This window comes from Anthonomus grandis, chromosome 13 (assembly GCF_022605725.1).
Source record: "Anthonomus grandis grandis chromosome 13, icAntGran1.3, whole genome shotgun sequence".
Taxonomy (NCBI): Eukaryota; Metazoa; Arthropoda; class Insecta; order Coleoptera; family Curculionidae; genus Anthonomus; species Anthonomus grandis.
This window is the reverse complement of record NC_065558.1, coordinates 21,205,509-21,230,659: the sequence shown is the minus strand read 5'-3', so window position 1 is coordinate 21,230,659 and position 25,151 is coordinate 21,205,509. Positions and strand designations below refer to the sequence as shown.

General features: G+C 33.4%; 1 protein-coding gene across 1 annotated transcript in view; it reads left to right on the top strand.

Moving 5' to 3' along the window:
* LOC126743620 (chitinase-like protein Idgf4) overlaps positions 1–24,845 on the top strand; it is a 35,308-nt gene extending 10,463 nt beyond the window's left edge. The window contains exons 2-8 of the mRNA XM_050450805.1: positions 240–499; positions 552–684; positions 738–908; positions 15,536–15,704; positions 15,763–16,016; positions 23,816–23,926; positions 24,633–24,845. Coding sequence (XP_050306762.1) covers positions 240–499; positions 552–684; positions 738–908; positions 15,536–15,704; positions 15,763–16,016; positions 23,816–23,926; positions 24,633–24,736 — 1,202 coding nt within the window. The 3' untranslated portion in view covers positions 24,737–24,845. The remainder of the gene's footprint in view (positions 1–239; positions 500–551; positions 685–737; positions 909–15,535; positions 15,705–15,762; positions 16,017–23,815; positions 23,927–24,632) is intronic.
* The last annotated feature ends 306 nt before the right edge of the window (positions 24,846–25,151 follow it).

Genomic DNA, 25,151 nt, shown 5'->3' with positions numbered 1-25,151 from the left:
TGACACATTCATACCCGAGAGGAATTATTAAATTGTATATTTTTGCATATATTTTACGCGACAATGGCTTAATAAACGGTGACCGACATACATAACAACTTATTGTCTACCCACCTCATGCTAATCTTGTTAAATTGTCTAAAAAATAGAATGATCTCATTTTTATTCATGGTCAAGGATTATATAGTACGTAAATATTGTTTATTATGAAGCGCTATATCTATAAATTTTGAACACAGGTCAAGGAAAATTCGATATTTCCAACTTAGAACCAGCCCTACAGTACTGCACGCATTTAATCTATGGGTATGCTGCTATTAAAGAAGATACCCTTAAATTGGTCCCACTTAATGAACAATTTGATGTCATTAAAGACAACTACAGAAAAGTAACTGACCTAAAAGTGAAATTCCCCAAGTTGAAAGTACTGCTCTCCGTTGGTGGTAATGAAGACGTTAGTGGAGAAGGTGCCGAGAAAAATTTAAAATATCGACAAGTCGTAAGTAGGTTTTATAGTTTCATCTTTAAAATATGTATAACGTACTTTTTAGTTGGAGTCTTCAGGCCATCGTTTAGCTTTTATTAACTCAGCCCACACGATTATTAAAGCTTACGGCTTTGATGGTATCGATCTAGCTTGGGAGTTTCCGGAAACTAAGCCTAAGAAGATTAAGAGTGGATTTGGTAAAAAAATGTTGGATAAAACCTGGCGTTAATTTACGACTAATCATTTACAGGAAAATTCTGGTCTTCTGTTAAAAAAACATTCACCGGAGAAACTGTTCTGGATGAAAATGCACAAGAGCACAGAGATCAGTTTACTGCACTAGTCCGGGAGCTGAAAAATACCTTTAAACCTGATAATTTGCTTGTCTCTCTTACGGTTTTACCTAATATCAATAGCACTGGTAAGTACATGTTTATTTAATTTAAGAAATCTTATAGGCTAACAATTCTTGTTAAAGCCTACAAGATTTCTTATTGAAACTGTATGAAATTTTATGAAAACACGTTTTAAAGGAACATATCAATATTATTCATATTAATGCTGCTTATTTCTCTGATACTGAATGCGTAGATCCCCATGATTCCTAGTAATCACTGACATTTGCTGTAAATAGTGTTGTTCATTTCTATGAAAAATATCAGAATTTCTTTAGACAAATATGACCAATGCCAAAAGGTACAATGAAAGAGCGATCAAGCAAAATCAGATAAATCCACTTTTAAACAATAATTAATTTCTCATGAATTCCTATTTCATTTCATCAGATAAATCCAATGGTGGACTGATATTTAAGTAAAACCCGCTAATTCCCTGTTAAAATGACCTCAAGATCAAGCAAAACCAGGCAAATCCACAAAATAAAATTGCGATTCATGTTTTTCTTTTTGTAATGTTTAGAAAATAAAGAATAAATGTTTAATTATACTGATAATTAATTTTTTATTTTATTTCTTTACGAAGGAATGTAATTTAAAAAAATTCTATTTCTTACTTTTTTCTTTTTTTTTAGTAAAAAATAAATGTGCGAACATAAATTTTTGTTAAATTTTTTTCTTATAAGTAAATATAATATTATTTAGTCTAAAAGAAATGCGAAGAACATCAAACCTGCATTAAAGCAATCACTTTTATACTACAAAATAAACCAAATACATATATTTAACTGAAGCAAAATCAGATAAATCAATTTTTTAATTAACAATAACTCCTATTTTAATTAATTAATAAGGACCAAAATATTGTCTACCAGGTCTATGACATTAAACCTTTTATGTACACTCAAATTTATTTTGATAAGTTCACGGATGCCCTATTGGCGCGTTTTTTGTAACTATCTCGGAATTTCATATAATAAACTTTTGTGATTTTGCTTGATCGCTCCTCAATGATAGAACAGGCTAATCCACCAGTTTAGGAGAAAAGAGCCTACAGCTAATTCCAGCTGATAGACCATAAATGCAGCAAATTATGCGCTTCTGCGCTAGGCCACCACAGGCCACTCAGATAATTCATCATTGTAATTTGTATACAGGGTGTTAATTGATTGACTGCTGATGATACATGGTGCGAATCATGGGGCGATGTTAAGAACAAAAGTTTATATTAACATATCGCCTATCTTTAAGCTCTCTCGCTATCTCGCCTAAGTTTTTTTAATATGTAATCAAAATGCCCATAAAAACTTAGATTACAATCCAATATTGTACCCAAATACTTTATTTCTTAATCAAAGATTTTTTCCTTATTTACCATAATATGCAAACCCTGAATGTCCAACTGTGCCATTTTAGTTTTTTTTTTGTGAAAACACAAAATTTATATTTGCTTATGTTTAAACATAATTTATTTACACAGAGCCAATTAAATAAGTTTTTAAGATCACTATTAATTTCATTTTGCATTTGTTGTAAATTATTTCTCTTAATATAATGCATTGTATCATCAGCAAACAACTCAATATTACATTTGGTAGCTACTCTAACTATATCATTAATATACAGGGTGTTCCGTTGATTATGTTACAAACTTCTAGGGCAGATAGAAAACGTCAAAAGAAAAACAAAAGTTCATATAAACATGGCTCCGGAAAAGCTTTCTCAGGGAGCTAGAGCTCTTTATAAATAACCTTTAAAAACTAGTTTTTTTTATAGCTCCGGAACTACTTTAGCTACCGCAACCAATTTTGGGAGGTAAATTATTGTTAGTACGTTTATTCTTTTGAACCTACTAAATAAAAAAAATATTTACCAGGGGCTTTAGAATCAGGGGGGTATTTGGTAAATTTAGGCCCATTTCTTTAAGACTTTAATTTTTGCCCGTTTGGGCATTAGATTATGATGTGCCTATGCTTTTTACATAAAAAAGGTGCTCTTAGTAAAAGTCGGTAAATGGTAAATAGCACCGTTTTTGTGAAAATTGACGAAAAGCAAGTTATGAGATACAAAAATGAATTACCTATTATTATTAATAAACAATTTAAAAAAATCTGGCGTAAATAAAAAATAAATGTTTAAAAAAAGTTAAGGTAGCCACTTTATTAAATTGGTACTCAAATTAATTAACTGTCACTTTAATTACCTTGAGGCATAAAATGTTTAAATGATTTTAAGTGTAATAAAAAACCAACAAATTAACAATTTTAGAAACGTAAACAAATTTTTTGGTATTACAAAAATTAACTTAAAATATTAATTGCTCAAAATGCCGGCCGCCATGATCGATACATTTATTGCAGGTATCTACGCACCATATTAAGGTTGACGTGGTTAAAAATATCAGGCGTGGTTTGGATTACTTTAGCAGCTGCGGAAATTTTGGCCACCAGGTCTTCTTCTGACTCGACTGTAGTTTCATATACGAGACTTTTCATATGCCCCCAAAGAAAAAAATCTAAGGGTGTCAAATCTGGTGAGCGCGCTGGCCAGGTGACAGGGCCTCCGCGGCCAATCCAGCGCCTTCCAAAATTTTCATTTATAAACTCGCGGACAATAAGTGAAAAATGAGCTGGCGCTCCATCGTCTTGTAGCCATAAGTTCTGTCGTATATTTAGGAGCAGATCATCTAATAGTTCTGGGAGTACATTTCTTAAGAAATTTAAATAAATATTTCCCGTTAAACGAGGAGGCAACATAATTGGACTAATTAAGCGTTCTCCAACAATGCCGGCCCACATATTAACCAAAAACTTATGTTGATAGCTCCTAAAATGAATACCATAAGGATTTTCCTCACTCCACACATGATTATTCTTAGAATTAAAAATGCCTTCTTTTGTAAATAAAGCCTCGTCAGTAAAAAGGACATATTTTGGAAATTGAGGTTCTTCTGTACACCGGTCAAGAAACCACTGGCAAAAATTCACGCGGGGCATAAAATCATTGGGTCCTAATGATTGCACGTTTTGCAGGTGGTAGGGCCGAAGAAGCTGTTCATTAACAACGTTCCATACCCTAACATGATTTACATGCATCGCATCAGCTACTGCTCGAGTACTTACTGATGGGTTATCTTTAAATCGCTGAAGCACTTCTTCCTCAAAATCCGAGATTCGGTTGTTCCTTTGCGCGCCATTATCTTGGCGTTTTATTTTAACGGAGCCAGTCTCCCTGAGCCGTTGATTGACCCTTTCAAAAAGTGTGTGAGCTAGGATTCGCCTTTCGGGAAACCGCTCTTCATATAGTCGAGAAGCAGCTCTACCATTACATCGAACTTCCTCATAAATTAAAAGCATATGGGCGTATTCAGCAAAAGTGTAATCTTCCATTACTTAACCGTAATAAAAAGGGAATTATTATCATGTAAAAAATACTGTCAGTGACAAATTTAAAAAATACTGACAGTGGCAATGAATTAGCATTATTATTATTATTAAAATAATTAATTCAGGTGCTGTATCTTAGTTTGGTTTTAGTCAATTTCCACAAAAACCGACTTTTACTAAGAGCACCTTTTTTATATAAAAAGCATAGGAACATCATAATCTAATGCCCAAACGGGCAGAAATTAAAGTCTTAAAGAAATAGGCCTAAATTTACCAAATACCCCCCTGATTCTAAAGCCCCTGGTAAATATTTTTTTTATTTAGTAGATTCAAAAGAATAAACACACTAACAATAATTTACCTCCCAATGACATTATTATTAACGCAGAACTTAATTAGCTGTTCTTTTACACAATTTCTAATAGCTTTTCATAAACCGGCACTGTATTTATTGGTCTAAATTCATTGTTAAGTTTAGTATTGTGGACTTTGGGAACAGGGATTACGGTCGACAATTTCCACGACTCTGGGAATACACCTGATCCAAGTGATGTATTGATTATATCCGTATCGTTATTGATTATATCGTATCATATAGTAACGTCACAAAGAAGAACCTGTTTAGAAATACCACTGGCTTCACCTCCAACATTTTCTAAACTTTTAAGAAATTCTTTCATTCGACTCATTGATATTTTTTCAAATTTGAAAAGTGTCTTATTAGTCACTGTGGTTCTATTATTAAAGGGCGGTATGTTGGCCGGCTGTGGTATATTTAGAATTATATGTTCAATACTATTAACAAAATACTTATTAAATCTGTCCGCTATATCTGTCTCTTTAGTAATTATTTTGGCTTCAAGTCTTATATTATGTGGCAGTAATTGCTTTTTTCCTGGTAGTAGAGTTTTAAGGTTTTTCCACAGTTCTTTTGGATTTTTTCTATGAAATAATTTCAGCGTAATATTTTTCTTTCTCAACCCGAATTTTATTTACAATGAAATTTCTTGTAACTTTATACTCACCCCAGGTTCTTTCACTCTTATTGATAACTGCCCTTTTGTATAATATATCTCTATCCTGCATTAGTTCCCTGATCTCAACACTAATCCACTTTTTATCTAAATATTTCTGTTTTTGGACAAATTTAATTTTGGGACACATGCGATTTATAATATTTTTTATTTCAATGGGAAAGTTAAATAAAAACCCCAATTTTATCGTTTTTTACTAATATTTATGTTTACAACGAGTTAAAAAAATATTGATAATATTGTGGAATGAGTTTTGCATCGACTAAAGATATACTGTTTCATTTTTTTTCTTTCATTAACTACTAACTTTTTTCTGTAAGCTTCATTTAATATGATGTTTTCCTGAGCATGAGGGGCAATTTGATTTTGTTTAATAATAACTTCATTAAAATTTTCTTGGTCATAGGAATATTTAAATTTAAAAGTAAATGGATTTTCTTTTTCATATTTAATTATTTTTATCTTGTTTCGCTGAATAACATTGCCCTCAGAGTCTTTGGAAAATTACCTATAGCATTACTCAAATACTTTAAATCATAAAAGCTCTCATGTGAGAGTTAATACAGAGAGTTATAACAGATCGCAAGAAATGGTCGATAAAATAAACGCTGATCTTCAGGTAATTAAAGAATTATCTGCCGAACATAACCTAAATTTAAATTCTGACAAAACTAAACTATTATGTATTGGCAGCAAAATCAAAAGAAACTCTATTAAAAATAACTTAAAATTAAAAATAAATGATACTACATTAAAATTTGTATCCAGCGCAAAAAATCTTGGCTTAACTATCGACGAAGATCTCAGATTTAGTGCACACGTTCAGAATATAACAAGAAAAAGCTTCTGTGCGCTGAAATTATTATATAATAATCGGCACATTCTTAACTACTCGTTGAAAAAAAGTTTATGCGACACATTAGTACTCTCACATTTCAACTATGGTGACTTTATATACGGTCCATGTCTTACTGCTCTCGATAAACAAAAAATACAAAGGGTACAGAACGCATGCTGTCGATTGATATACGGAATTAGGAAGCATCACCATATTACTCATAAAATTGTAGAATCTAACTGGCTAAATATGGAAAGCCGTAGAAAACTACATCTTTCAAATTTTGTGCATAAGCTTCTCAATACCACTAACACCTCGAATACTCTTAAAAATAAATTTCTGCCAAGGACAAGCATGCATGGACAAAATATTAGAAACAAAAACAAATTCTCCATCCCGTTACATAAAACATCTATGTATAAAAGATCCTTTTCATATAATGCAATCACCTTATATAATTCCATACCTGATAATTTTAAAATATTTAATATTAACAAATTTAAATACAAAATGCGTTTGTTTTTATTTAATCAACAAATTCGCCATGAATAAGAAAGGATTTTTTTCTTTCTTTCTTACTAAAGACAAAAAGACACCTAAAATGAGCATGTTGAGGCAATACTTAATAAAAAAAATAAAGGGGTAAATTAGAAAAAATGGGAGAATAACCAGGAAAAGTGTATCAGACTTGTGTAATAAACCAACCTTATAATATATTTGAAGAATTTATAAACAGGTATTGGCATTGTATGCTGAACTGGACTAGGCTTTGAAATTATTTCAAAATATAACTACTATATCTACTTTTTAAAGAAAACCTCTACCTACTACTGGATAAAGCTATATTACGGTTTTTTGTATCGCACAGTTTGTCGTTGTGTATAATAATTCTTTAAGTAACTTTTCTTTTCTTTCTACAATATGTGCGTACATTTAAAGAGCTATTCGCTAATAAGTTGCATGATATTGTTTTATTTTCACTTCAAAGGGATTAGGTAGGTTAAGTAAGAGTAGCCACATGGCTAGACTTCGCCTCTCTTATATCTCTATAGAAATGTATGTATAATAATCACAACTGTAAACTATTTGTTTGTTAAATAAAAGACGTTTATTATTATTATTATTATTATTAATTAACATTATACGGATTGCCACGTTTTTTAGCTGTTCTTATTAACATAGCATATTGTTGGGGAATGTATATTGGGCAACCTTTTTTAATTTTTTTTCGACCACAGAGTGTACAGTGTCCTCTTCATTCTGTGTATGCCCAACAATTAGGAACTTATGTGTTATACTTTTAATGTTTAGTTTCCAAAGTGCATATACAAATAAAGCGATTATATACCGATTTTTATTTTATCCGCAGCAATTACCGAAATAAAATGTTATTTCGGCGTTCTCGTGGGTGGCTGCTAGCTTTTCTAGGAACATGAAAAGAGATGAGTCTATTTCGTTTGAGCCCCTCTGACCCTCTCCTTCATGCCAAAAATAACACTCTACATTGTCAGCTCCAAGCTGGGAAATTGTTAAATTGTATGCGTTTATTTTTGATTTATAATAAAACAGTGAAACCTCTCCAATAGCACTTGGCAAAACAGCTTGCAGATCAAATGTTGCTACGATGTAGTTATCACACTTTGAACACAAGAAAATGACTTTTATCATTTTCTTTTGATTGGCGGCTTAACACCTTTTCTTTGTCATGTTCTTCCACTTTTATTTTTAGCTCTTCATCATTTGGGGCATTTTTAAACTGTTCACATAAATTGCATAAATCTTTTTTGGGGGAAAAAGAGGAAATATTAAATTTATTCGTGAAAATTCGGCTATACATTGTCAAATTGGCTGCAGGTTGATTTTTGTATTTCTGAACTTTAGTGTAATCCCTATATAAGTCCGCAAGATATTTATTTCCTGAAATGTACTGTAGAGTAGATTCTTTATGCCTATAATGGCTCTCCATTCTAGGAATTGAGTTTATATGCTCACGTACTGCGTTCTTAATAGCATTATCCACTTTTTTGTGGTTGTTGTATTTTTTTCGTTTGTCCTCGATTGGAATGCCGTTTATTTTTTTATCTAAAATAGTGCGAATTGGTCTATCATTAATGCCTAAGGTAGTTTTAAAAAACCATTTACAAACTCTTATTTTTGTATCTTCATTATAAAGATAAAACGCATTATTACATTTTCTTGGCTTGTTAGGATCTGGATAATATCGATAGGTTGGTTGAAAAGGTTCCATACTTCCAGCAATAAATGTGCGCTGTAGTTCAACATTACTTAGTTTCCACTACGTTTTAAAAATTTCCTTGCGTTTATCATCGGTAAATTTTTTTTAGCATTTTAATCTGCACTTCATTCCACACGGTGGCAGCAATGCTTTTGCCTTAACCTTTTTTTTATTTCGGTGCCACGTACTCCATATACAAATTTGGAAATATCTGCTTTTACTTTATCCCAATCTTCGCCCTTACGTAGTCTTTTTTTACCACGGGTTTCATTATTACAAAGTGCAAGAGGTTTAGAAACTTGCGTGTCTCTCTTTTGCTCTAATGAGTCTTCATTTTGTGAACTACCAGATGAAGAACTTGCTTTATACTCCGGGTCAGCATCGGAATCATAATTATCTGAAGTATTTGTATATTTATTTTTCTTTAATAAGCTGGACCCACTCGAAGAAGAACTTGTTCTTGAGGAACTCGAAGATGAACTAGAACATGACCTTGTAGATAAGCGCCTTGACTTTGTTTCCTGCAAACCTGACGTAGACGGCTCTAGTAAAGGAGTTTCCGGTAATATCTTATATATAGATGGCAAAGTAGATTCAGGTTGCAAAGTAGAGTCATCCAAAAATTCAGTCAACGTGAAATTAATTTTCTCCTCCTCACCATTAGAAACAATTTGGGATTCCAATAACGCATTAATGTTTAAAAATGTTGAAAGTAAATTATCCTCTCTTCGTGAAGGCACTTATCATCTTTTACTAAACATGTAAGGTCATAATTTTGTTTTATTTGCAGCTGTGCAATTTCCACCAATTTCTTACCATGCGACATCTAAAAAAAATTTTAGATAATAAATCTTAAATACAGACATAGTTTGAAATATTACGGTTTTTTAAGACTGTCAGTAATATAAATTGACTTACCTTAGGCAAGAATACTAGCACAATTATAAATTGTGATAGTAAACGTTTTACTTTGAACGACACAACTTATGATACGACCACAGAATAAACGATCTCACAGAAGCGAAGGCTTGCGTCGGCTCCTTTGATATCCGTGAACCAGTTTTTTATAAGCCCAACTGACAGATGCACCCGGCGCAAATACACTGAGATATCTCGTAAAGTTGTAGTAAACGCATACACCGAACGAAGTGCTTTTATTTTTAAAATCAAAATGGTTATATTCATATAATACGGGAGCAAACTACAAAATTTAGTTATATTTCAAATAGGATTTTTTTTTGTTAAGGCTTATATGGGTCCTTGCTTTTTAGAATAATATAATAATTATTATTTTTATAAAAATTGTTATTTGACAGTTTTGATACACGATAGAGGTGTAGGTTAGTATACTTTTAATTTGTTTTGGAATGGAATTTTTGTGTTAGTTGTTTTATGATAATGGTAAATAATATTTGCCTTTAGTAAGGCACTAGCTGAGAAAAAGTCTGCTATTTGTGTGATGTTAATATGTTAACAATATACATATACATATGTACATAGGTAGGTATTTTTAAATTAAATTTTAGCTGGAAGGTTTATACGCAGATATATTTTCTCGTATGTTTTAAACACAACACATTTAAGAGTAGGTATCATCGGCTTTTATATATTTATATATAAAAAGATATATGTATGTATTGTTATATACATATGTAGATACCACACATACGCCCATATTTTATAAAGGTATTATACGTTGTATAGTCGCCGTCCATTATGATAGTCTGGAACAAAATATAAGATTTTTAAGGGTTTTACTACTACTATATTATGCACTTGCATGGGTAAACCAGTCCATAAAAAGACAGATAATTGAAAATTAAAGTCTTTATTCTTTATCACATAAAAATACTGTATACCTAAATCAACCTTAATATTTTTATCTATGTACAATGTTATGTATCTGCACGTATGTACACATACATAGATACATATGGTTTAGATATATACATATATGTTTATTCTGTATTTATTTGCATGGCACGATAAATTAATTAGGGAATATTCTGAACTTTTCAAAGCTTTTAAACAACCATAATAATAATGAATAATACATAATAATGTAACTTTTCTATACCTACTTTAATAAAAATAAAAAACGGCAAATTACAAAATATCGCTAATATACACACTAACGCTCGTACTAATACACTAATTATGACCCGATACCCCACGTGGGCGACGACAGTTTTACCCGTTAGAATGGGGGTAAATGGGAGGAGCCTGAACGAAAAATCGGTTCGGTAAAAAGGGCTAGCCTTCGCTTCTGTGAGATTGTTTATTCTGTGATACGACTGTGTTTTAACGCACAGCGATCGACTCCCTCCGTTCGATGGTGGATTAAGACTGAGATATGACGTTGTTCTTTCTCAGATGTATATTAAAATCGGCAACGGGGTAGTGTCACTTTATGCGCTCTGTTAGATTTTTTTAGACTAATATTTGTTACGTTATTCTGGTTCTAAATTGACCGTTTTTTACATATTTATGTTAGTGCATAAATCATGAAAACGTAAAATCAAGAGTTGTGTCACTATTCTTCCCGATAGGCGATATGTCCTTAAAATTGAACATTTTTTATCACTCTTAGATATTTTTATAGAAATTTTGGTGGTTCTAAAACACCTTTTAGAACCACAATTAAGAAGCATTTTTTGACGAAAAAGATTTTTTTTAAATTTTACCAGTGACATCCGTACGGAGTTTGAAATGAAAAATTTTGAAGAAAATGCCACAGATTTTTCTAAAAACCAAAATTATTTTTGAAATCTCCATTAATTTTGGGACAAATTTTATCCCTAGACTTCTTCTTCTACCGATTTCATGTAAAAAAAATAAAAACCAACAAATTTTTATTATTCAGTTCATTAAGCCTGTTTTTGGTATTTTCTTAAAGTTTTATTTAGTTGGCACCCACTATGCTTGGAAACAATTTTTTTGGGACAAAAATTAATTTTTGATTTTTACTAGTGACGTTCACATAGGTCTGATATAGAATGTTTTGAATTTAAAAAAATTACACCTCAAATTAATTTTTTTTTAATTGATATATTCATAAGAACAATTAATTTCAAATCTTTAATTCAAAGCAAAATGACAACGGAAAACCAATAAAATAAATAATCCAAAGTTTTTACAGCAATTATTAGAAGCAAATAGTCGTAGATAGTAGGTAGATTCGTAGGTATCATTTCTTATAGTTTGGCAGTATACGATTATACGATTTTGTCTTTTTCTTCTTGTAATAAAAAAAGTAAATACTCCATATTATTTAAATTATTTTTTGAAACAGTCCTCCACCCACATGTATGCCAGCAAATGCTCTTATTCACAGACTGACGCACTTTCAAAGATTTGTGAAGCGTTTCTTATGGTTTGGCACTACAAGCTTATACGATTTCGTCAATCTTCTCTGTTTTAACAAACAAAACAAAAAATCAACTTATTTACGATAGTTATTAAAAGTATCCTCCACCCACATGTATGCCAGCAAATTCTCTGCCTCACGGACTGACGCACTTTTCAAGATTCGTGAAGTGTTTCTTATGGTTTGGCGGTATAAGCTGATACGATTTTGTAAATCTTCTCTCTTTTAATAAACAAAACAAAAATTCAAACTTATTTACGGTAGTTGTTGGAAGTGTCCTCCAACATGTCAGCAAATCCTCTTCTTCACAGACTGACACACTTCCAAAGTTTCGTAAAGTGTTTCTTATGGTTTAGCAATATACTATTATACGATTTCTTAACTCTGTTAACAAACAAAATAAAGAATCCAAATTATTTACTATAGTTTTTGGAACTGTCCGTTACCTACATATATGCAAGCATCTACTCTTCTTCGCAGAGACGTGACTTATGGGTTGGGAGCAGACGAATATACGATTTCGTAAATCTTCTCTCTTCTAAAAAACAAAATAAAGATTCCAAAATATTTACAGTAAATATTGGAAGTGTCCTCCACCCACACGTATGCAAGCAAATACTCTTCTTTGCATAGACTAATGCAATTCCAAAAATTCATGGGGTGTATGTTCTGGTTTATTAGCAGCACATGATTATAGGATTTCGTAACTCTTCTTTGGTTTGAATCGGCACTGCGTAAACTAAGTTCTTTATGTATCCCCAGAAAAAGTAAATTAAGCAATTAACCCTTTCGCATCGATTGGGACATACTTGTCCCATCAAAAAATTGGTTTTGAAAATGCGACTTTTTTTATTTGTTAAACTTTAGTGTCTTTTAATTTATTTCTTTATTAGTACCTACAGCAATGACAAAACTAGCTTAAGTTTATTTTTTTAACGTAAGTATAGTGTGGGCTATATGTGTCCCAGCCGTATATTTGTTTGGGTTTTATGTGTCCCAATAGTAAAATAAACCAAGATCAAGAAAATCATATTATTTATTTTTTTCAAAGAAATACAACATTAGGAGTGATAAGATGAGAAACATTCTTTACATAGTGGTACGTCACAGGCGAAGCATAACATGACGTCCTTTTTTCTACTTTTTGCTGGGCACAACGACTGCATCTTCTTCTGGTTTTTGAAAGGATAGGTAGATGGTCTCCAACATTAATCATATTTTTAGAGGATAGTGTGGTCCTACCAAATGATCTCTTGCGAATTAAAGCAGCATTTTCACGTCCAATTCCTATCAGTTGTTCTGCCAGATTTACCAAGTATGTCAGAAACGGAGTATCTCTATTACGAAGTTCCTTGAAGATTATCCAAGCATTAACTGCTGTGGTTAACAATAGCTTGTAATAAATTTTGCGTAATAAATAATAAATAAGCTTGCACAGTAATCCTTTGCCATGATTCTCTATCTTCCACCTCTCGCATTATTTGTGAAACTGATATTTGTGTGAGATCTTTTATTTGATCTATGTATCTCACCGGTGACCTTCCTCTTGAGCTCTGACCATTAACTTTCCCCTGGATCCTAAGTTTTGCACTTTCCTTGTCGAGAATTTTAAGTTCTCTTAAAATAGATATATTGGTGTTGTACGCTGTCCATGGTAATCTGAGCATGCTACAGGTATTCTTAGCATGTCATTTCAAATGCCACAATTCTTCTTAGACACGCCCCATTTATGCAGGATTCAATCCATGCTCTGCAATAAGAAACACTAGGGATTTCTTACGGATACAATGGCCCAGGTTTTCACCTAAAGCCTCTTTTACCATGCCAATTCTTCTTTTGATCTCCTGCTCTGAGACGCCTTTATTTATTATTTTCGTACCTAGGTAAATAACTTCTTCCTTTATTTATGTAAATAAATCGTTCCTGCTCGATCTATAATCCTCAGATGACATCTATTAAGCCGCAGTCTGCATTCCATGCTTACTTGTTCTATTTGTTGTAAGAGATCATACATGCCTTGTTCATTATTAGCCACTGCGATAGGGTCATCAGCGTGCCGAAGGTTAAAGATCTTTTTTCCTCTAATAGAGCTTTTCTAATTTAGCGCCTTTGCAAATTTTAAAGTTCTCTGAGCTTGAATTCACATTGATACGTAATTACGGATCCGTTGGGACCACGTGATTGGTATCAGCCAATAAGAGACCCGAAAGGATTCACGTACCTAAATGCAAGAAAACACGGATAGAAGTTGGTTAATTCGAACTTCATTCCGTATTTTTGGTCCGTTGTGCTATTTGTTTTCTATTGTTATTTTTGAATTTTTACCAAATTTTTTTTACTAGTTGTTACCATTCTATTTAGAATGTCGAGTTTGGGTTTGACCCCGGGTTCCACATATTTGAAAAGTGACTATTGCGGCTTTTTAATTAATCGTCAGTGCCAAAATTATTTGGAACACCAAAATCTTCTAGTATATATGGAGGAGAATCAGGGTTTTACTTTCGAGCTTTGCGCCAATGAGGACAATATTTTAACTTTAGCTTTTAACTTTAATGGCCTCTATGGGATTCGAGAATTCCTTTATAATCAAGGCATAATAATAGGCTAACCGCTAAAGCAATTGTGGGAGGTCAAAACTGTAATCACCAATAAACTCGAGTAAAACACCAATAATATAACGTCATTTTACGGATACGCTTGTCTCTAGTGGATCGGATAAACGTCACGGATAGGTTTGACAGTCTCAGGATCCGTAACTACGTATCAATGTGGATTTAGGCTGAAGGTAGATCAGAGGATCGAGAACTCCCATTTATTTCAAAATGCACCACATCGTATTTTAGTGTTGTGTGTCAAGCAGCTTGTTGTAATCCAGGAAACATATTATAGCCAGGACTTTGTGTTCAAATAGCCTTTCAACCATCTGCCTCACATTTAAGATTTCGTTTCTTGTTCCTCGACGTAGCACAAAACCTGCTTGTTCTGGGGCTATATTAGGAAGAAATTTTTGAGTCATTCTTGTATGATGTGCAGTAATATTTTGCTTGCGTGATTTATTAGCGCGATGGTTTTGTAGTTAATGCATTCATCTTTTGCGCCTTTTTTATGTAGATTTTGTCCATTCTTCTGGCCATTTTGCCGTTTCCTCCATACTTTTTGCTAGATTTAGTCCAGAAAGATGATACCAGTATATTTTAACATCTCTGCGTCGATATTATCTGAGCCGGGCGATTTTTTTCTATGTTTTTTGGGTGCTTTTTTGACTTCGTCCCTTATAATTAATGGTTAATGCATCTGAAACTGGAACGCAAGGTTTTCCTGTACGTTAATATCCTCAGATTGTAGGTACCAGAAACATGAAAAAGGTTTAAATAAGGAGGTTCATGTTATATTTTTTGAGAAATTCTTCGCCTTTTGCAAATGTCCTCCTAATGTTTTAAAAAACTAAAATAAATAGCATCTCCTTATTAAAATTGCCAATTCATAGCCCAATTCGCTACCCAATCCAACGGTATTAGTGGATAGATAATAGCAAAAATGAACAAAATATAATTGTATTAAAATTATGTTTTTCCTTAAAAATTAAAATAAGCCTTAAATATTCCGAGAAAATGTACAAATAAAGTGTTTAGAGTTAACCAGTCTAGAATATTATGGGAATATAAATCTTCTTTTAGAAATATTTTTCTGGTTTTTAGTGCGCAGAAATAGTAAGGTAACTCTGGACTTGACAAAACAAAACTATAACTTTCTACACATTTAACCAGGAATTAAATATTTTATTTTTTTTAGTTTATTATGATCCTAGGGCTTTGGCCCCTAATGTAGACTTTGTCACCTTACATGCTTTCGACTTCTATACACCCCAACGTAACCCCAAACTGGCCGACTTCCCATCTCCACTCTATGACTTGATTGACAGGAGACCTGATGAAAACGTGGATGCTTGGGTTAAATATTGGTAAGAAAACTTAACTCTGTTACAGTTTTTGTGTACTATTTTTGAAAAATCCACTCAGGCTAAGCAACGGATTTCCACAAAACAAACTGGTCATAGGTATCCCATCTTACGGAAGGACTTGGAAACTAGAAGACGGCGCCAAAGTAGATACTGTTCCGCCAGAAGGTCTTGATGGAGCTGGATCTCCGGGCCCATTGACAAAAGATGCCGGCATCTTGAGTTATCCGGAAATTTGCGTTAAGGTTCAAGGGGGAACCGGAAACGTATCACCTCAGGGATATAGGAAGATTCAGGATTCTACTAACAGAAGAGGTACGCAAAGTAAATGTACGGATGTCAGAAACTATATTTTTACAGGAAGTAACTGTACTTTTATTTTCTACAGTTTTTGACTTTCCATGAAGAGATTTGTCTATCATTTTATGAATTTTGTCACAATTTTCATCAAATAGCACCTCTCAGTTAATATGTTCCGTCTTCTTTTTAACAACTTCTTTTTAATACAGATTGGGCAATGAGTCTTTCGAAGTTCAAAGGCATTTGGGTTCTTATACCTCCTTAATTAAATTAATAAGTAATTTATTTTTTTTTAAACTATGAGGTAAAATTTTATTTGTTATAATTACAATGTATACGATTTTTACTAAATTTTAATTTTAATTTAGTTGAATTTTCGGATATAAATATGCTTTGTAGGTTGTTACTGTAGTAATATTTTTTAGAAAAAAAATGGTTTCTTTTTTTTTTGTTCGTCCACTGTATAGATCTGATTGATTAATAGCAATTATTCGGTCAGTAAAGTCTACAATAAACATTGATTTGATAGAATTATATCATAAAAATTTTAAGGAACAACTTTTGGAAAATGAAGAATTTGAAAATTCCTACTACAGTTTGTTGCTATACGATGCTGCCACTGCAAATGAATTACTTAGAAATTGTTCTACCAGTTTCACGGATGGCAGTAATGCAAGTGATATTGCTTTTCAACGGGGCAGCAATAATGTATTGAGTGGAGTAGATTCTTCTTAAGTAATTGTTCAGTCAAGCCCTAAACTCCCATGTTTCTTTACCCATATTTGCTGGGATGTATTTATTTTTGAACATATTTTTGGGAGATAACGATAGTAACGCGTACGTTTAATTTAAAGATCTAGTATTTTTTCAATATAATTATTCTATTGACCAAGAACTACAGAAGTTATACATATATTATGCTGTATCTTTTGCCAAGCATTTTAGTAATGTCGGCATTAATCGTTATTAATACTGGAATTTTTAGCTAGGTATATACTTCATAGTGGTTTGTGGGAAAAATGTAGTCTTATATAAAAATATCCTGTTTAAAACACCGTCGGATTTTGGCAATAAATCTCCAAATAAGTGAGCCAATAGTCGGAAGCTGTTCATATTCTCAACTCATTTCTCATGCGGGGCTTCAATCAGTTTTTGGATTTAGCCTTGAGGGGAAAATTCAAAAATTGGCTGTACTTAATTGGGGTTATGTTTTACATTACCTTCCCTTAAAATGTAGTTTTGCTTATATGTAATTATTTATCAAGTTCCCTAAATAATAACCGCCATGTTTTCTACTTACGAGATAGGAACTAGAGTCTAACGACCTCCCATAGCTCTTGTGGAACTGGGTGCACTCAGGGCAAAGAGTACCACCTTGGTGTCCCAATAGATTACACAAACCTGCACTAATTACGCCAATGGTTTGTAAATTTTGCCCTGGTTTCGCACTCTTGCTACATTTTTTCCTCAATAGATTTCGTTATAAGTCTGAATAGCTGTTGTTAAGGGTTAGTTACACTTCGTTTGCGCAAGTTAAGAGAGCAAGTTCATCCTGTGTCCAGCATAATTTTTTTGTTTTATCATTTTTTTGAGCCTATTTTTATATAAATATCTAATTTCTATCAGACTATAGGCACTTTTATCACATTATTATTAGAATTTCTAGGCTGAGTGTTTTTTTTTTGGATGATGTTCAGATCTCGCAATCAAATAGAAAATAAAAATATTAATAGAAAACACTACAAAACGGGCACTCTTAATTTTTATGCCATTACCCTTATAAAAAGATAAGTTTGTCGTTCTGCCTTTTGGATTTTTCAGGGCTGGGTAATCAGAAAACCAAAGGAAAGATATTTGTGTAATTAGCTCAAGTACGTCCCGTTTTAAAGTCCGAGGAAATATACGCGATATACGAATATAAACTCCGTGCACCAACATCTGCAAACAAACAGATCTCACATTCTAGCTCGATCAGAGGTGAAAGTGAACTCGGAATATATATTATCCTGGATATGACTTCCACACCCGATTTAGGTATAACTTCGGATTCGCTGTCTTCATTAGACGCAGCATAACTTAAGCGAGAAGAGGCTCTTGGAAACCTCCGGGATTCGACGTTATGTAGTTCAAAATAACAACTGACAGATCCACAAATTATTTTTATTTCCTCTACAGATCACCCTGGGATGCACACTACAGGAGACTTTTCACCGGTCTGTCACATGGTTTACGTACTATAACGGGACTGATGATGAGGGCTGCCGCCAAGCAGATGATCGATAACTACAAAGAAAAATATAAATGAGAGGGCGAACAACAAACTTCTCAATTGCCTAACTGGATCAAGATCTTTCTGATCTGTAGCAAAAGCAGTTGGTCAAGGTTTCTGTAGGTCAAAAATTCCACCATTGACTAGGGAAGATAATTCCATTGCATTAACGCAATGGAAAAGGCACACTCGCTGGCTCAGATGTTCGCATCGAATTCTACCATAGACCATAAGGCAAAACACCACTGATTTTGCTAAGAAAGGCTTCTTGAATGCCAGAGATAGTCTTGCCATCACAGAGATCTTGAAAAAGTTCTCAAAGGCTTGAACACCAACAAGGCTACCGGCCCTGATCGAATACCCTAATAATATTAAAAAAGTGTGCGATCGTGCTGACCCCACCGTTATGCAAACTGTTTTCTCTTTCATACAGAAGAGGTCTTTTTCCTGGAGACTGGAAACTTGCGCGGATTAAGCCGGAAAAATTAAAAGGAAAAAATATGGTGCTTATCAATTACCATCCGATTGCTTTAGTCCCGGAAATCGCTAAGGTAATGGAGAAACTTGTCAACCAGTAAATTTTGAAATACCTGGAGTCCACCAAAATTTTTAGTGACCCTCAGTATAGTTTTCGAAAACACTGTCTACTACAAAAAGTCTACTGGCGATCCGGCGGACTATGTTACGCATGTTTGGACCGAGGCTATGGAGGAATAGGGCGAATCTTGTGAATTACCTCTGGAAATTTTTTTAAAACATTCGATCGGTCTTGTATGAAAACCTTTTAGGCAAACTGTATTCTTATGGTTTGCCACCAACTCTTGTTGCCTGTTCATTATCAACTATTATATATTATCCATTATCAACCACATTCCCGACAAGACTTTTAATTTGATTTATAGCTTTGCTGACGACAGTACGTTGGTGTCTTCTTTCAAGTCACCCAACCAGATAACTTCAGCCGACACCCAGTGCCATAGGTGTCGAATACCTATTAATGCAGACCCTAACATCATTTTGAAGTGAAGTGAGTCTGATTGAGTTTGATGCAGCTAAGACTCAAGCTGCTGTATTTACAAAGAAGGCTGCCTCTGCCGCTCCAAGCCTCATTATGTTCGGGATTACTTTGCCCCTGTCTTCGTCAGTTCGCTTGTTAGGTGTGGAGGTTGGCAGCAATATGTCTTGGCATGAACATGTAGCGAAAAAAGGAAAAGCGGTTTGTCATAAACTATACATCGCAACCGCTTTACATGGCTTACGTATAAGTCTTTATACTTATTTTGAAGCTGCCTGTTTCCATCCAGAAGAGAGCGATACGTCTAATAGTAGATCCAGAGATAAATGGAAGGTTGGACAGTTTGGCGCATAAAAGAAGAGTGTCGGACCTGACTCTATTTTATCGATACCATCACGGTAAATGTTCTTCCAAACTGACTTATATCGTTTATACAGGAAAGATCTACTCGAAAGGCAGATGCGACTAATGAGTATCGAGTGCATCTGCAGACGCCTAGAACATCACCATATTGGAGGACAGCATCAAATTTAGTTAAGGACTTTACGAAAGAAGATTTTTTAATAGTAATGTTAAATGGAATTTGTTCTTCATCTGATATTTTAAAAAATTTAATTCAAAATCATGTTGATACAAACACTTTAGTGATGACAAGCCCTTATACTTATTTAAACCATAATGTTATCTATAATAGTAATAAGGCCCTTTATCGTACTTTTCATGAGAATAATATTAATTTGTGTGGGATTTTGGAGTCTAATCACGCCAGTAACTTTGGTTCAGACTTGGCATCATTATTACATGCACATATTTTCAAATATTTTAAAATTAATATTTCATCGAATAAATTGTCTTTGAATCATCAAATTAATGAGTCTGGACTAGTTACTGATCGTGAATTGGATTCTTCTTTTTTATAGACATGTCCGCGAAAGTTGAATCTCATTCATGTTCATATTCTTCTAGTAAAATTGAAATTAGCTCTTCGAAAAACTTAAGTATCTTTATTCTTAATATACAATCCCTAAGAAACAAGATGGATGAGCTTCATCTTTTGCTGGACACATGTAATTTTCCTGATATTGTACTTCTGACTGAGCACTGGTTAAGGCCTAGTGAATGTTTTTTAATATCTGATTATCTTCCTATATCAAATTTTTGTCGTCAACAATCTATACATGGAGGAACCATGATCTTGGCTAGGCAAACAATTGAAACGATTTTTTGTAATATTGATAAGAATGATAATCTTCTGTTAGAGAATGTTTTTGAATTCTCTCTTTCTTTTTGTAAGCGTTTTAATTTATATATTCTTTGTGTTTATAGGCCACCTACAGGAGATATTGCTATGTTTCTGGACAAACTTGATTCTATTTTATCCCAGTTGTCCCTACACTCTAAGGTTATATTGGCTGGTGACTTTAATATCAACTACACTGATGAAACCTTGCCACGTACTTCTCTTTTAAGTATTTTAAATTCTTACGACTTGAAAATGCACGTTCTTTCTCCCACACGAATAACTTCTTCATCTGCAACTACAATTGACTATTTCTGTACAAATTTTGATGACGTTTTATGCACAGTACTCCCATCTGGTATTTCCGACCATGAAGCTATTCTTGCTAAAATGCCATATAATACTGTATCATCTTCATCTCATTATATGGGAAGAATTTTCAGCAGGAGAAATTTCAATGCTTTTTCTGCTGCTACAGCTTCGGTAAATTGGAATGCACTTGAAACGGCTTCTGACCCACTTACTTTATTTTTTCAAGTTCTGTGTGATAAGATCAATCAGTGCTTTCCTAAAATGAGGCTTAAAACTAAGAAACGAAAACCATGGGTTACAAGAGGCCTTAGAATTTCTGCTAAAAACCTCCGTTTTTTGACTAAATTGTGCAAATACACCACAAATGAAAATATCCTTGTATATCATCAGAAATACCGTAGTCTGTACAGAAAGACAATTAAAGCAGCAAAATCTAATTATTATAGGGATCGCTTAAATATGTCATCAAATAGGCAAAGAGAGTGTTGGTCGATTATTAATGATTTTAGACATTGCCATAGAAAAGTATCGGAACCGGAGTTAAGACCTGACATTTTAAACGACTATTATTGTGATATACCTAATATCTTGCTCAAGGGCATTCGTAGTAACATTGATCCCTTACACTATCTTCAACAAGTATCGGTTGAGCATTCATTTTTCTTTCATCCTGTCGAACTTACCGAAGTAAAAAATGAAATCAAACGCCTAAAAAACCATAAATCATCTGGAGCTGATGGGATATCTTCGAGGTTGTTACTCTTTTTGCCTGATTCAGCCTTAAATGCTTTAGTTTCTGCCATAAACAATTCTTTATATAATGGCATTTTTCCTTCATGTTTAAAAGAGGCAGTGGTTATCCCTCTTCATAAGGGTGGAGATTTGGATCAGCCTTGTAATTTCCGTCCCATTTCTATTTTGTCTACCCTCTCTAAGATAGTTGAAAAACTTGCAAAAAGCAGAATTTTGTCCTTTTTACATCATAATGGCATTTTGTCTGCAAATCAGTTTGGATTTCAAGCCGGTAAAGGGGCTCATGATGCTGTATTTAGCTTTTTGGAGAGCGTCTATGTGTCCTTGAATTCTGGAGAGTCATCGGCGGCAGTGTTTTGTGATCTATCCAAAGCATTTGACTGTGTGGATCATGGAATACTGTTATCTAAGCTCGATAAATATGGTTTTAGAGGCGTAGCATTGCGATGGCTTGAGTCCTATCTATCAGATCGTACTCAGAAGGTTTCAGTGTCTGGGCGTTTGTCTGCTTCTAGATCCCTAAAATGCGGCGTTCCCCAGGGTTCAGTGTTGGGACCACTGTTATTTTTACTGTATGTGGATGACTTGAGTTCATTGAAACTGCAGGGCAACAAGGTGGTTCAGTTTGCTGATGATACCACCATACTATGGAGCCATAAAAATTCTGACTATATTAACACTTGTATCCTTGAAGACCTTCAGATTTTATCAGGGTGGTGTGCTTCCAACAGGCTCGTGTTTAATGTAAGAAAGACGTCTATTATGGGGTTTAAGTGCGATGTTCAGGGTCTGATGTTTGACGAAAATTCCCTCTTGCAGAATAAAGAGTGCTGCAAGTTCCTAGGAATTACCATTGATGGTCGCCTTCGGTTTGAAGATCATATTTTACATTTAGCTGGGAAATTATCTTCTGGATGTTTCGCAGTAAGAATGGCAAAACAAGAGCTGGGAGGGGTGGTTGCACGTTCAGTGTACTTTTCACTTATTTATTGAATCTCATATTCGGTATGGCTTGCCTTTTTGGGGTTTAACCAATAAGGGGCTACTTAACATTATCTTTGTTATTCAAAAAAAAGCAGTTAGATACCTGTGTTCTGCTAAGTTAAGAGATTCTTGCAAACCCCTCTTCATTTCTGAAAAAATCCTAACTCTTTTTTCACTCTTTATCTTAGAAACAGCTGCTCTTATTCACAAAATTCCCAAACTACCCTCTGACACTGGCTTGTCATTTGACTCGTCGTGTAAATGATGTTCCCCTACCTATTCCTACGTCTTCCCTTACCAAAAACTCATTAATTTACATAAGTAAAAAAATTTACAATCATGTTCCTCTGTGTGTTAGACATATATCGGATGTTAAGAAATTTAAAAGAGAATTAAAGTCGCTTTTATTGGCTAAGGCATATTATAACCTGGATGACTTTTTTAATGATAGGTTTTAACCTTGGACATGTTGGAAAGTTTTCTTTTTTTCCTTTTTTCTTCTCTAGTTTTGTCAACAAGTTTACCTTTATTTAGTAATTGATTGTTTTATTTAGTTATCTTTAATTTAAGTATGTTCAAAAAGTTTTGTCTTCTTGTGTTTAATTTTGTTCATTGTTTTGTCAATTTTTGAAATTGTATTTGTGTTTTGTTTTTTTAGCTTGTAGGATGCTTGTACACAAGATTATTCTTACGTAATATAGCACATTTTCTTTCTTTCTTCTTTTCTTTTGGGACTCTTTTTCATAGAGAAGTGCCAGTCTATGAAATTAACTCCCAAAGCACGTTTTTCCCGATTACAACTTGCAGAACTTTAAGAAAAATATCCACAGACACCTTCGCAGCATTAGTGCTACTTGTTATATGTTGATAAAAGTTGACTACCCGAGTCCCTTTTGTGGCAGTGTATTCCGTAAGAAAAACAGCCTTAACCCGAGTCCCGATTACCCTAATTCTATCATGTATCTTATTGTAAGATACGTTAGAGACATAATAAGGGTAAAGTCATAAAACAAATGCTGCGTTTTTTTTTTATCGTTTTTTATTTAGTTATTTTGTTTGTTTATAAAATTATTTAAATGTAAAATTATTAACTGTAACGCGTCATTTCCAGCCCTAAATATAGGCCCTTCTGCCTTTATATAGGTAATCATATAAAGGCAGAAACGTCGGTATTTCTTTTGGATCAGATCCTAAACCTGCTACATTTACTCTCTCTTTAATACACACTTTGTACTTTACAGGTTCATATGCTTACAAACTACCTGACGAAGAAAAGAATGAAGAGGGAGTGTGGATTGCATACGAAGATCCAGCTGCTGCAGCCAACAAAGCCACATACGTAAGAAATAAAGGTAAAAATATGAAGTTTCAATTTTTAAAATAACCCAATGTATTTATTTGATACGAGATTCCTAAAGGGCCATTGCAAATATAATTTATTACTTCTAGCTGCCACCAGATAAGTGAAAATGTTCAGATATGATGAAATAATTATGAGTCAGCGATCCGAAGCATTTAAAAATTGATTTTGATATTCCCTTATCAGACTTTGATCACACTTTAATTATTCTATCAAATTTTCCAAGATAGATTAGACAGCGAAAATATTATAACTATGATCTAAATTTTCCGTTATTTGCCTTTTTATGAAATTAAAACCTTATGACATATGTATAAAGGAATGTGAAGACAGCTTATCATGGAATATTGTTTGGGTTAATTCGGTCAATTACCACTATGATGCAAGCAACTATCTGTTTTACAAAAAATGAAAGCAGAGAACGGTGATTTTGCCGAAGTAACGTTGCTCTATTGTTTTAAAATTGTAATAATTATAAAAGTACCGCGAAAGTGTTAAACCAAAGCTGGGATTTTTTAAGAAAACATCGTGATATTTAATATGCGTAAATAATAATAATAATATACAATACTGCCTGTAAATTTTTATTATTTGGAAATTTCCACTTACTGCCTAAAAGCGAAAAAGAGAACAAAATGTGTAGTAGCCTTTCAGGACCCTCGTAGAATTATGTATGATTGAAATATTCTTGTTTTTAGGTTTAGCAGGAATTGCGGTTGATGACCTAACCTTGGACGACTTTAAAGGAGTCTGCAGCAATCACCAATATTCAATTTTACGTGCAGCCGTAGCAGCTTTGTAATTTTGTGATTTTTAGCTTGTATATTTCATTTTAATGCCAAAATATTTAAGAGAATAGAGTCTATTTGAATATATATTATTTCAGAATCAATAAATGTCTATAAGAATCATATTGAATGTTAATAATATTCGGGTAAATAAAAACAGAAGATGTAGTATTTGGTTTAACTTAGAACAGTTTCAAAATACGATATGAGAAAGACTACTGAGTGCCAGTATTTTCCAAAATCTTTAAAAGACTGTAATTACTCAATGTTAAAATAGCAAATTAAATAAATTAGTACTTACCGAGCATACGCACATACCGAGTGTCGTACCAAGAATGGCTCTAGGCAAGAAATAGTCGTACTGAAGGGAAAGAAATAATTGAATCGGTGAGTGGAAGAAGGGTCTAAGTGCGAAAATATACATTTTCC